General features: G+C 36.2%; 1 protein-coding gene across 1 annotated transcript; it reads left to right on the plus strand.

The window, feature by feature from the left end:
- The first annotated feature begins 11,284 nt into the window (after positions 1-11,284).
- Positions 11,285-13,348, plus strand: LOC108460099 (uncharacterized). Its single transcript, XM_017759472.2, has 2 exons — positions 11,285-12,546; positions 13,011-13,348. The coding sequence occupies exons 1-2, from the start codon at positions 11,915-11,917 to the stop codon at positions 13,228-13,230; spliced, it is 852 nt and encodes a 283-aa protein (XP_017614961.2). The 5' UTR covers positions 11,285-11,914; the 3' UTR covers positions 13,231-13,348.

A 13,348-nucleotide genomic window follows, 5' to 3' on the forward strand; every position in this document is an offset into this window, starting at 1 on the left:
GATAGAGGATCAGCACGATGAACATTTAAGAATGGTTCTACAGATTCTTTGAGAGAAACAGTTGTATACAAAGTTCAGCAAGTGTGAGTTCTGGCTTCGGGAAGTGACATTTTTGGGACATGTAGTTTCTGCTGAGGGGATTCGTGTGGATCCTCATAAGATTAAGGCCTTTTTGGATTGGAAGCAGCCAAAGAATATGTCTAAGATTCATAGTTTTTTTGGACTGGCAGGATATTATCGTTGGTTCATAGAGGGGTTCTCTTTGATTGCTGCCCCGATGACTAAGTTACTACATAAGGGAGCCCCTTTCATGTGGACTGATGCACAGCAAGAGAGCTTTGAGAAGCTCAAGATTGTGCTAACTCAAGCACCTGTTCTGATTCAGCCTAAACCGGGTAGAGACTTCGTGGTTTACAGTGATGCATCCAATGTAGGTCTGGGTTGTGTGCTGATGCAGTATGGTACGGTAGTTGCTTATGTATGCTTATGTATCGCGTCAGCTCAAGATTCACGAGGCTAATTATCTGGTGTACAATTTGGAACTGGCTGTAGTGGTCTTTGCTCTTAAGATCTGGAGGCATTATCTGTATGGATAGAAGTGCACCATCTACACTGATCATAAGAGTCTTAGATATCTCCTTACTCAGAAGGAGTTAAATCTTAGGCAGCGTCGATAGGTTGAGCTACTTAAGGATTATGATTGTAGTATAGAGTATCACCCTAGAAATGCCAATGTAGTGGCCGATGCATTAAGCCGTAGGGCTGTAGCTGATTTATGGGCATTGTTCGTTCGACTGAGTCTTTATGATAATGAGAGTCTTCTAGCGGAGTTTCAAGTGAAGTCAACATGGATTGAGCAGATTAGAGCTAAGTAGTTAGAGGATAAGACTCTCAAGATGTGATTTCGTCAGGTTGAGACTGGGATTGCTACGTATTTTAGGCTGAATAGTGATGGGGTATTATACTTCAGAGGTAGGATTTGTGTACCTAATGATAAGGATTTAAGGCTGTCGATTTTGAGGGAAGCACATAGTAGTCCATACGCTATGTATCCTGGTGGAAATAAGATGTATAAGGATCTCCGAGAATTGTATTGGTGGCTAGAGTTGAAACGTGAGGTGACGGATTATGTTGCTCATTGTTTGACTTGTCAGCAGGTTAAGGTTGGGCACCAGTTACCTTCGGGTTTGCTACAACCAGTAAAGATACTGATATAAAAATGAGAACAAGTAACAATAGACTTCATTAGTGGGTTGCCTTTGACACCCACTAAGAAGGATTCTATTTGGGTTGTCGTGGATCGATTGACTAAGTCGGCACATTTCATCCCAGTTAGGACGGACTTCTCCCTGCAAAAACTGGCTAGGTTGTAAATTTCTGAGATAGTGAGGTTGCATGGGGTTCCTGTTTCGATCATCTCTGATAGGGATCCTCGTTTTACGTCTTGGTTCTGGCAAAAACTTCATGAGGCTTTGGGTTCTCGTCTGGATTTTAGTACTGCAGTTCATCTTCAAACAGATGGTCAATCGGAGAGGGTAATTCAGGTACTGGGAGATATGTTGAGGGGATGTGTTATGGATTTCTGAGGTAGTTGGGAGGAGTACTTGCCCTTGGCAGAGTTCGCTTACAACAACAGTTATCAGTCTAGTATACAGATGGCACAGTATGAGGCACTTTATGGTCGTAAGTGTCGCACTCCTTTGTGCTGGACTGAGTTGGGTGAGCGACGTGTTCTGGGTCCGGATTTGATTTCAGAGACTGAGGATAAGTTTCGTTTGATTCATGAGCGACTGAAAGCGACTTCTGATAGACAGAAATCTTATACTGATTTGAAGAGGAAAGATATTGAGTTTTTAGTGGGGGACTTGGTCTTTCTAAAAGTTTCACCGTGAAAAAAGGTTCTGAGTTTCGAGCCCAAGGGTAAGCTAAGTTCTTGGTTCATTAGGCCGTACCAGATTTTGAAATGAGTAGGGCCAGTCGCATACCAGTTAAAGCTACCTCAAGAGTTGGATCGTGTACATGACGTGTTTCACGTCTCGATGTTGAGACGTTATCGCTCTGATCTCACACACGTGCCAGTGGAGGAGATTAAGGTTAGACCATATCTGTCATTCGAGGAGGAGCCAGTTTAGATTTTAGATCTTGACGTCGAGGTCCTGCGTAGGAAAACTATACATTTGGTGAAGGTGCTGTGGAGGAATCATAGCACTGAGGAGGCCACGTGGGAGCTAGAGGATTTGATGCGACAACAATATCCTCACCTTTTCTAATCAGGTAAAAATTCAAGGACTAATTTTCTTTAAGGGGCTAGAGTTGTAAAGCCCTAAATTTTTGTAAATTCGGCTTTTGTGATTTTTGAGCATGGAAATATCAGGACATTTGTTTTATTTTGGCATAAAATAAATGTTGGTTTAAGTGTTTATGTACTCTAGGGTATGTTTGGGAAGTTCCAAGTTCAAGTTTTAACTTGGGCTAAATTTTGGTTTTATTTGAATAAAGCCTAACTTTTTGTTAGTGGGTTTATAAGAATTTATTGGTAGGAACTTAACAGAATGGACCTGCTGGTCTAGTGGTTAAGTGGCAATGAATTATGCCTGAGATTCCGAGTTCGAGTCGTGGGTGTGGCATTAATTTTATTGACAAGCCGTGCGGACGTTTGAGTTAGATTAAAGTATTAAAGTGAGGGTAGGGTTTTCAGGTGTTGCTTAACCTGTTTTTTTTTTTCTTTTTGCTCTCTGACGTCTTCTTCTTTTCCCAAAACCCCTGCTGTCAAGATTTACTTCTTTTACCTTCTCATCTATTTTTCTTTCTTTCGATTAGTTTGGCGTACTACTGGTAGGTTCCGTCGGCTTGATAAGTATGGTTTTGATAAATTATGGAGTTTCTTTTTGGAGATTATTTAAGAAGGATTTGATTTTCTATTTAGGGGATAACCAAGGTTCTGTGGATCATTAATCGACGTTCTAAATAGCGAAGAATCACATTTTATCGTATAAGGTAACGTTGTCGATAATTTTCGAGATTTGCCTGTTTCTTAGTAACTCAGATTAAGTAATTAAAAGGGTGAAATACTGTTCAATAATAGGTTCTGGAGTGTTCGGGATTGCGTTAGGCTTCAATTGGAACCAGATGTGTACTTTAATCGATCTAAAATTGCGTTTCGGTGAAAGTAAAAAACGCTGATGTCAACGCTACACCGACGTGTGGATTGCCCGTGTGGAGGCCGTGTGGCGAGACACGACCATGTGGTCGACGAAGTAGGCAGTACGCGTGCTACATGGGCACGACGGAAACGGGCGTGTAGGGCTGGCTAGGCCGTGTACGAGGCACGAGCTAGACAATTGGGCCATATGGGCCACACTGGTGTGTGGTGCCACACGAGTGAACTACATGGGCGTGTGGAAATTGGGGCCAGGCCGTGTGAACAACACGAGCAAGGCCAATTTGGGCCGAGTGACCCAGACGGGCGTGTGGGACCACACGAGTAGGGCACACGGGCGTGTGAGCCTCTTTAATCTGAAGTGTTCTGTAAGGTTGCACGGGTCACCCAAGTTGACTATGACCTGTTGTAGGGTCGGTAAGCCGTATCTGGACTCTTAATTCTGTGATGTATGAATTAGCATGTTATACCTGGCATGATTATCTGATTTGCTCTGAAAATATATGTATGCTTCACTTGTCTGCATTACAACATGCCATATTTGTATGATGTATTGCATCAGGATGGGTTTGATGAAGTGAAGGAAGTATTGAAGGGCTTTAAAAGCTTGTTATCTGGCAGCTAAGCTGCATACTTATAATAGGTGCTGCTATACCGTACCTTATGGTGTGTAGGGATGAATGGGTCGATTTTATTCCCCACATATGGTGTGTAGGGATGGGTGGGTTGATTTTATTCCCATATGGTGTGATGGGTTGGACGGAGTTGGTGTGTAGGGCTGGTGGGCGTATTATATTAATCTGATCACCTATGCATGCTATATCTGATAATTATTCTGTAAGGGCCCAGGGCCGAATTATGATTGTATTCTGTTGTCCATTTGTATGCATGCCATTCTGTGGGGGATGTATGATAAACCATAATTTATATATATTTTTATCGCATGCTTAGCATATTTATGGATTGTTTCTCCTTAGAATTGGTGAATTTGATGCTCCTAATCCTTTAATTTGATGTTTTATACTTAGGTGAGCATAGGAGAGTAAAAAGAGCAAGAAACGGGCTAAAAACGGAGAAAATAGACCCACGTGGGAAATCAACATGGCCTGGACTTCTTCACACGGACGTGTCCATTTGGTAGGATCAAATCATGACTTACACGGGTAGACCACACGCCCGTGCCTATTTAACAGCTTTGACCATGGGCTGGAGTAATCGCACACTGGCATGTCACACAGGCATGTCCCTTTCGAGCCCAAGTTTAGTTCAATTCGAAAAAGGTCAATTTTGAGGGCTCTTAGGCATTCTAAAGCCTATTTAAACACCTGAGGAGGCACTTAGAAGGGGGACGCAGAGTAAGAAGTAAGGAATTACTTAAGGAAGGCCGATTGATCCATCTCAAGAGCATGATTCATCATCAAGACTGAAGACCTCCCTTCAAGTTCCTTCAGGAGTTTTGGGTTTTCTTATATTTTGTTATCTTTATGCTTTTGAGATGTTTTCTTTCATAAATATGAATTAAACCCCCTAAATATCTAAGGGGAATGAAACCTAGGACAGATCTTGTTATTATTATCTGAATTGTATGATAAATATTTGACTTGTTCTTAATTATGTGTTCTTAATTCTTGATTCAAGTTAACGCTCTTATTCAGAGGAGGAATAGACCCTGTCTAAGAGTAAAATTGTCATAATTAAGCGTAGTTGATTGCGCGTCTAGAGATAGGGTGACAAGATTTTACCGGATTAGGGTGAAACCTAATAAGGGAATCCATAGATCGAGTTAATGTAATTCTAGGGTGTTAATTAGAAAGAGATTTCAATTAATCAACCTAGGGTTAGACGTTATTAGTCTCGAGAGAGATAATAATATAACTTAAGGATTTTAATGGATCAAGTTAAATGAATAAATCATCTGATTCAGAGTCAAATAACAAGTGAAGTCTAGGTGGATTTTTCCTTAGGTATTGTCTCAATCAATCGAATCTTCCCAAAAGTATTTTCTCAAGTTTTCTTTTTGTGCATTCTTAGTTAGTAATTAGTTTAGATAACCAAACCTCTTAATTTTTAGGCTAGATAATAAAAAAGAAGTAAATACTAGTACTCGTAGTTCCTTTGGGTTTGGCAATCCAGTCTTGCTGAACTATACTACTGTTCGATAGGTACACTTGCCTTAATCGTGATAATAAGTTAGTCTCAAAAACGATTCATTTATAAATCTTTAAAACCTGTTACGAATATCACGCATCAATGTACACACTGAGTTGCGAAAACTTACCCCTTTATTTATTTTTCTGTTCAGGTAATTCCCAGCAGTAGATGGATCGATGCGACGGAGAGCTCGACGGTGACCACTGCTTCATATACTCTGGTTTTATGGTTTAATGCTTTTATTATTTTAACTGCGATAGTAGAGGGTATTTATATAATTTCTGGCTCAGATTTCTTGGTTTAAATTCGGGATTAGAACTACAGTTTATGGATTTTGAAACCGCAACATATCACGATATCTCTAGCTGTTTTCTTTTAAGCTTTCGTGTATAAAGAATTATTTTCAAGTAAAAATTTGAATAGTGATTTTCTGATTTAAGTAAAGGCAATGAACAGAACAATTTAAAACTTGTTAAGGTTTTCTAAAAGTACTTTAATGTGACGCCGCCAGATTCGGCCATCACGTCTAGGCCGAGTCTGGGGTGTTACACAAAATCACTTACTTGCAAGAGTAAAGAGTGGCTGAAATATTGAAGCTCCAAAACCCATAAAATGCCTAAAATTTTCGGTGGTGAAAGGAGGGGATGAAAAAGATGATGTCTTTTGTTTTATTTAATCTTATTTCTAGTCAAAATAGGCTATCAGCTCTACCAAATTTGATTTTTTTTATTCATCTTTGTCCCTATGGCTGACCACTCCTATTGAAATGGGTCTATTTTCCCTTTAAAGACCCCTAATTATGATTATCCAGCTATTTAACACCATTTTCTAGAAAAACAAAACTTTTGCTCTTTATGCGATTTAGTCTTTTTTCACAATTAAGCATGCAATCGCTAAAATTATTTCACCAAAATTTTCACGCACTCTTATAATCATGATACAACACATAAAATAAATTTCAAAAATAATTTCCCCGACCTCGGGTTTGTGGTTCTGAAACCACTGTTCCGGTTAGGTCCAAAATTGGGCTGTTACAACGACATTGTTATAACTGAAAGTTCCAGTACTGATATAGACAATGTGGTTCTGCAACTTCACAAAAAATTTGCTCTTAAAGACATAGGAAGACTCAATTTCTTTTTTTAGGAATTGAGGTCTGACACACACTTCAGGGCCTGTTGCTTGGTTAGAAAAAATATGCTCTGGAGATACTTCATAAAACTTGAATGACAGGAGCAGCAGCTACACCTATGAGCACTCCCAAACTGGTTGCTTCAAATGACAACCCACCCTTTGCTGATGGCCATTTGTATCGCAACGTCGTTGGAATGCTTTAGTATATGTACAATACACATCCTGATTTATCATTTTATGTTAACAAACTCAGTCAGTACATAAACTCACCCAATGAAACTCATTGGAAGGCTATTAAACAAGTGTTAAGGTATCTAATTGGAACTATAGAACATGGACTGTACTTCTTACAGGGTCAGTTCAAGTTAGTTTGCTATTTTGATGCTGGTTGGGCTTCGTCTGTTGAAGATCAACGATCCACAATAGGATATATCGTCTATTTAGATTCAAATCTTGTAGCCTGGTGCTCCAAAAAGCAAGCAGTGGTATCCAGGTCCTCCTCTGAAGCAGAATACTGCAGCTTAGCCAACTGTGTATCTGAATTGTTGTAGGTCAAACAACTGTTAAGAGAAATTGGTATGTCAGAAGTTCAAACACCCGTGGTCTGATTTGATAATACTTCTACAGTTTCAATGGCTGCAAATCCTACTCATCATGCAAGGGTAAAACATGTTGAGATTGACCAGCATTTTGTTCGTGAGAAAGTACTCGATGGAACCCTACAGGTCAACTTTGTTCCACTAGCTAATCAAGTTGCTGATGTACTCACGAAACCCATCATTCCCCAACAGTTTGCCTTTTTTAGACATGCTCTTCGAGTTGTTACAAGTGATGCTGATTTCAATGTTCAAAAGTTAAAAGAACCGAGAGAATGTTAGAGTAACTAATAAAGTGAGTTAGTCTGTTAATCTTTAGTTATCAGTTAGTTAGCAGTTAGTCTGTTAAGATCAGTTTCTATTAATAACATGCACAGCTGTATAAAAGCATGTACTATCTCTACTCAATAAAGTACTTGTGATGTATTCATCTTATTGAATATTCTTTCTTCTTTCAAGTTTAACATTCCTTGTATTTATTTTTCAAAATATGGGTTTTGTCAAGCAATGGGTTTCTTGGACTATTTAATGTGTATCTATTGTTAAATACTGTGTTTTCTTAATGGTTGTGAGTGGAGCCCATTGTGCCGAAGCGGGGTTTAAGGCAAGAGGACCCATTGTCTCCTTATTTATTTATTTTTGTGCATGGAAGGACTGAGTTATCTACTTTGTCAAGCTGAGGCCTAAGGGGATTTGCATGGAATTTCGATTAGTCACTAGAGCCTCAGCAGATGATAGTTTTTTCTTCTTTCAAGCAATGAGTTCAAATGTAGTACTATGAAGAATAATTTGTTACGTAATGAATTTGCTTCTATGTAGGTGATTAATTTTTAGAAATTAGGGATTATGTTTAGCTCCAATTCTAAATTACAAGATCGAAATATTGTCATGGCAATATTTAGGGTTATTACACTGTTGGATCATAGTAGATATCTTAGTCTACCATTGTTGGTTGGTAGCAAAAAATGGTAATTTTTTTCTTTTATCAATGAGTTGCTTAGCAAATGACTTTTTTCTTGGAAGAACAAACTCCTATCCAAGCTAGGTAAGGAAGTTGTTATTAAAACTGTGGCTCAGGATATACTTGCGTTTTGTATGAGTGCCTTTTTGATACTTGTTAGTATGTGTGAGGAGCTGCAAAGAATGATGAATTCTTTCTGGTTAGGGTCAGGTACTAATGACTGTCGAAAGATTTATTGGACATTCTAGGACAAACTCTATGTTCCCAAGAAGCATAGAGGTATGGGATTCCATAATTGGCGTTACTCATTTGACTACTCATCTGAATTCTCTCCTTAGTCGTGTTATTTAAGCTAAATATTCTGTTTACAGCAACCTTGGGTTCTAACCTTTCATATAAATGGAGGAGTATTTATGCAGCAAAGAGCTTACTTGCTAGTGGTACCTGTTAGTGTATGGGTGATGACTTGAGTATATAAGTGTTTAATGACACTTGGTTGGGTAATGGTGGTAGTTTTTATGTCAAGTCCTTACCTTTTCCGGGCATGAAGAGTTTACGGGTGAAGAAGTTATTTTCGGTGGACATTTAGTCATGGAATGTGGATTTTCCTGAAGGTATCCTTGCTTGTATTCATCTATGTTGTATTTTAAAGATTATAAACTTGTTTCAAGATAGCATGAGAGAAATAGGAGTTTTTCTAAAAACTAAAAAAATCCTAGGACAATTAGAATACTTAAAAGAAATAATTTAAATTCATTTTGAAGTTGTTTGGGGGTGATCAAAAGTGTTCAAGACCCAAAACGAATCCCGAAAAGTCAAAGCAATACAATGGCTTGGACTTCGGGTAGTTGTTACATCACAAATCTTCAATTGTATGCATTTTGTTTGACTAATTACGATACCATAAAGGTCCAAATCCCATGGCCCACAAATTTTTTGTATAAATCTATTTATTCTAAATTCAAAAATTCCCATTATAAAAATCTTGAAAACTACAAAATAGCTTTTAATGAGAAATTTGCACTTTTAACCCCTTAATTTCATGCATTAAATATATCATCAAAATACTATTTTCATCATAAAATACTTGAGAAATTATCAAATATCGATTTTATAGTAAAATTATCATTTTACCCTTTTATCTTTTGTACAATTTTTTCATAACAATAAGCACTTTCTCAATCTAAAATCATAATTCAAAATAAATCCCTTAACATAGATCCTTAAGTTTTCGAAATTATGCTTTTATCCATTTCTCGGAAAAATGAGAAATTTACAATTTAGTCCATATACTTTTGATTTTATTCAATTCAATTCAAAATCATTTTTTCTTGATACCTTGTAATCCTAATATAAAAAAATCATTACCAATCCATAATTTCTCGAATGATCACTTTACATTTTATTCCTCATACTTTTTAATTTTACAATTTAATCCTTTTTCCAAGTTCTTACATCCAAAATTTACTTCATTGATTTCCAAAAATAAATCCTTATAGTTCCTTTAAGTTTTCACTTTACATAATTCAATTTTTATTTTTTTAAAATTCAATATAACGGTTCTTGGAATAGTGTCATTTACGATATTGTAAAATTTAAGGTGTTACAACTACTACCCCTTAATATTTCTTATGAGGAAATACTCTTTTTCTTATGAATAGGAACTATGGGATGACCTAAAAAAGGGAGACAAGTTATCCATACTATGAGGGTTGTTACTCTGTCAGAAAATAGTAACAATTTATCTATAGAATAAATTCTATTTTCTACAAAGTTTTTCGGTTTCCCATAAAGAGAATTAATTTTCTCATTAAAAATTAATTAAAAGTTTGCATTATGTGTGTTCGGTTTGTGTAGTTCGAGCCCACACTCAAAGCAAACCAAGGTACAAGGATGGTAGAGAAGATCGCTTGGTTGAAAGCTTGAAACAACTTAAACCACCTTGCTCAAAGCATAGATACTAATTTGTTCTAGGATTTATTACTATAAATATCATAAGGCTCGATTTTAAGAAAAAAATGAAACTTCCATTATGCAATATTCACCATTTTCTTAATCGATTTATCCAACATGACAAGGTCACCAATTAACGAAGGGCATATGTCCTATAAGTGTTGCTCTCAAATTAACACTCCCCCAAGCCTTATAATATAGAACTATCTTTTTTCTACCACCTCTCTCTCAACTAGGCTTCTTTGAAGCTCTTTGCAATCTCTTTTCCCTTAACTTATTACTTTCAAGTCTCAACCCATAAGATAAAGTACCTCTGACCTCCTCACTACATTCTTGTATCAATCATAAATGTACTCATGAAATTTCTTTAAACACATAATTTTTCAATTAAAATTTATTAATTAATAAAATGAAAATAAATTAATCCCGAAATTCTTTCTAATTTCTACATAGATCACAAATTATATAACTAAAAAAGTTATAACACAATGCTTAAAAGCCCCACCCTAACCTATAAATAGAAGTGTTTATGGGCTGAGCCAGGCCCAACCCAAAAAATAGGCCTAAGATTTTGTCTAAACCTCGTCCGAATAAAAATGCTATAACCCGAGCTCGGTCCGGCCCGCTCATATTAATTTTTTTATATTTATTATATAATTTTTAAAAAATAATAATAAATCAAAAATACTAAAAACATTAAAATAAATGTTTCCCAACAAATTGAAAATAAATAAATATATATATATTTGTACTTAAATAACACTAAGATAAATGTAATTTAACAAGTAAATACTTCTAAAATAGTAACAAAATTAACAATAAAACAAGAATTATACAATAACTAAACAATAACAATAAAATAATACCAACATAATAGTGAAATGACAGCAAAATAGTGAAAAACAATAAAAAGGAAAAAATAATAAAAAAATAAGGAAAAGTAACAGTTTTTCTTTTTTGCATATTCGGGTCGGGTCGGGCCGAGCTCGAGCTAAAAAGGCTTTACCCGAGACTCAGCTATTTTTTTGTCTAAGCCCATTTCTCAGACCTATATTTTTAGGCAAACCTTCTCACTTTTTAGGCTGGGACAGACCACCCGGCTCAGCCCATGGACAGATTTACCTATTGAGAGATTTACTCACTCAAACTCGTATCCTTATACATTAGTAATAATATCAATCAATTTAAAACTCAATTAAAATGTGTTTAATTAAACCTCCGAAATCTCTAAATAATTAAATTGTGAGAACCGTATCTAATGAAATACAAATATTAAATATAAAAAATTTCCAATATATTGAAATTTTAAAGAGCTTAGCACGAATCTTTCGTACTGTAAAAGCGGAAGTTCACGGATCGATCGTCACGAATTTGTCTAAATCCCTTCCTTTTTGCGAGTCGTGGCAAAAAGAGTTAAGCTTTCACTTCATATTTCAGTCTTTCCCTCTATCCAGTCAAAACCATCTTTTTAAGTTAATTCTACTTTAAACTAAACCCATTTTTATAAACTTTTTTTTGAAGTTTATTTCTTCACTAAATTCTCACAGCTTTAATTTTGATATGATCTTCATTAGTTAGGTTTTGACATGTGAAGGTGGATAATGAAGAATTTTTTGTTTTATTTATTTTGGTTGGAGTTGAAATGAACAAAGTTACATTTCTTTTATTAATTTGGGAGTTAATTAGTTCTTAATGGCTATTATTAGTGTTGACATTTTTTATGATTATGGATTTTTTGGTGGGAGGGTTGGAGTGTATGAGCATGAAATGTGATTACTTTCTACATTTGGATTTATCATAGTGTTTATGATATTGGTTTTAAAATGGAAATTTTGTTGGCTATTTTGATTATATGATTGCTCACATGTATGCTTGTTGCCCTTTTTTTTTTTTTTTTTCCATTTTTATAATTTTGGGGAAGGAGGTGAGTTTCCTTTTCTCTTGTGTTAGCCAAGATTAATGGATAAAAAGGAAATGAGTGCGAGGATGGAAACTAGTGAGAATTTGTGTCAAGTTGTGGGAGGAGTCAATGGACATTTAAAGAACTTGGTTAATGGGGTTGTGTCCGAGACTGTTATTGTGCAAAGTTCTAAAGAAAATGTATGTTTTAGTGGAGAAAATGCAGGTTTGAGGTTCCAAAATAATGGCTTTGGATCATGTAAGCATCAGGAGGTTGATTATGGGGGAGGAATTTGTCAGCCTAATGGGGTTGCATCTGAGACTGTCATTGTGGTTGACACCATCGATGCAACAACTTTTTGTACAAGTGATGGGGTATTAGAGTCGAAAGATAATGGATTGGATTCAAGTAAAGTATTGGCAGACATGCCAAAGACAAAAGTTGCTGAAGAAGAGGACTTAAGTATGATTGATATAAAGGGAACTGGTGGTGTCAACAGTCAGTTTAAAGAGTGTTATGATTGGGAAAGCCTTTGTAGAATTTGCCATTTGAATTCCGAACAATCGCTTCATATTACATCAACTACAGCAGCTACCATGGAGCTAATTCAAATTGGTTGTGGGTGCAAAGATGAGCTAGGAATTGCACATGGTCATTGCGCAGAGGCATGGTTTAAGCTGAAAGGAAACAGGTACTGTTCTTTCTCTAGCTAATTCAAATATGTACTCTACCATTACTTAATTAAGATTTTCCATTAGTACCATATTATTATGTCTTCTTATAATCATTAGAATTAGAAAATGACCTGGAATATCACTCTGTACATGAAACATGACATTTTTTGCAATGAAATGAACTATTTCAACTATAAAAACATCCATAAGTTAAAAATGTATGCATTGATCAATATCGAATATGAAGATTGTCTTTTATTCGTGGTCTTGTTTTTCCAACATGTTTGCCCATAGTGAATTCTTTCTTATCATAAATGTGATAGAATTGGCATCCGAGTTTGGAATATTTACATACCTGCTTGCGTTTCACTTACTTTACAGATTATGCGAAATTTGTGGCCAGACGGCTGGTAAATGTGATAGAATTGGCATCCGAGTTTGGAATATTTACATACCTGCTTGCGTTTCACTTACTTTACAGATTATGCGAAATTTGTGGCCAGACGGCTGGAAATATTACTGGTGTTAAAGATAATGGATTTATCGAAAATTGGCATCACCAAGGATCTACCACTGTTAGTGTTAGGACATCAGATCAAGGTCGGGATCATTGGCGTGGACAACCATACCGTAACTTCCTCTTAGCGTGCCTAGTAATAGCATTTGTATTGCCATTGTTCTTTCATGTAAATATGTTTTAGCCGGACACAAACAAAACATAAAATTCTTTTCGTTTTTATCACTCATTTCCACGCCAACGTTACTCAGACAGACGTTTAGTTTGCTTCAACTCTTTATTTACAAGAGGTACTTTTTAAA

Source organism: Gossypium arboreum, chromosome 9 (assembly GCF_025698485.1).
Source record: "Gossypium arboreum isolate Shixiya-1 chromosome 9, ASM2569848v2, whole genome shotgun sequence".
Lineage (NCBI taxonomy): Eukaryota > Viridiplantae > Streptophyta > Magnoliopsida > Malvales > Malvaceae > Gossypium > Gossypium arboreum.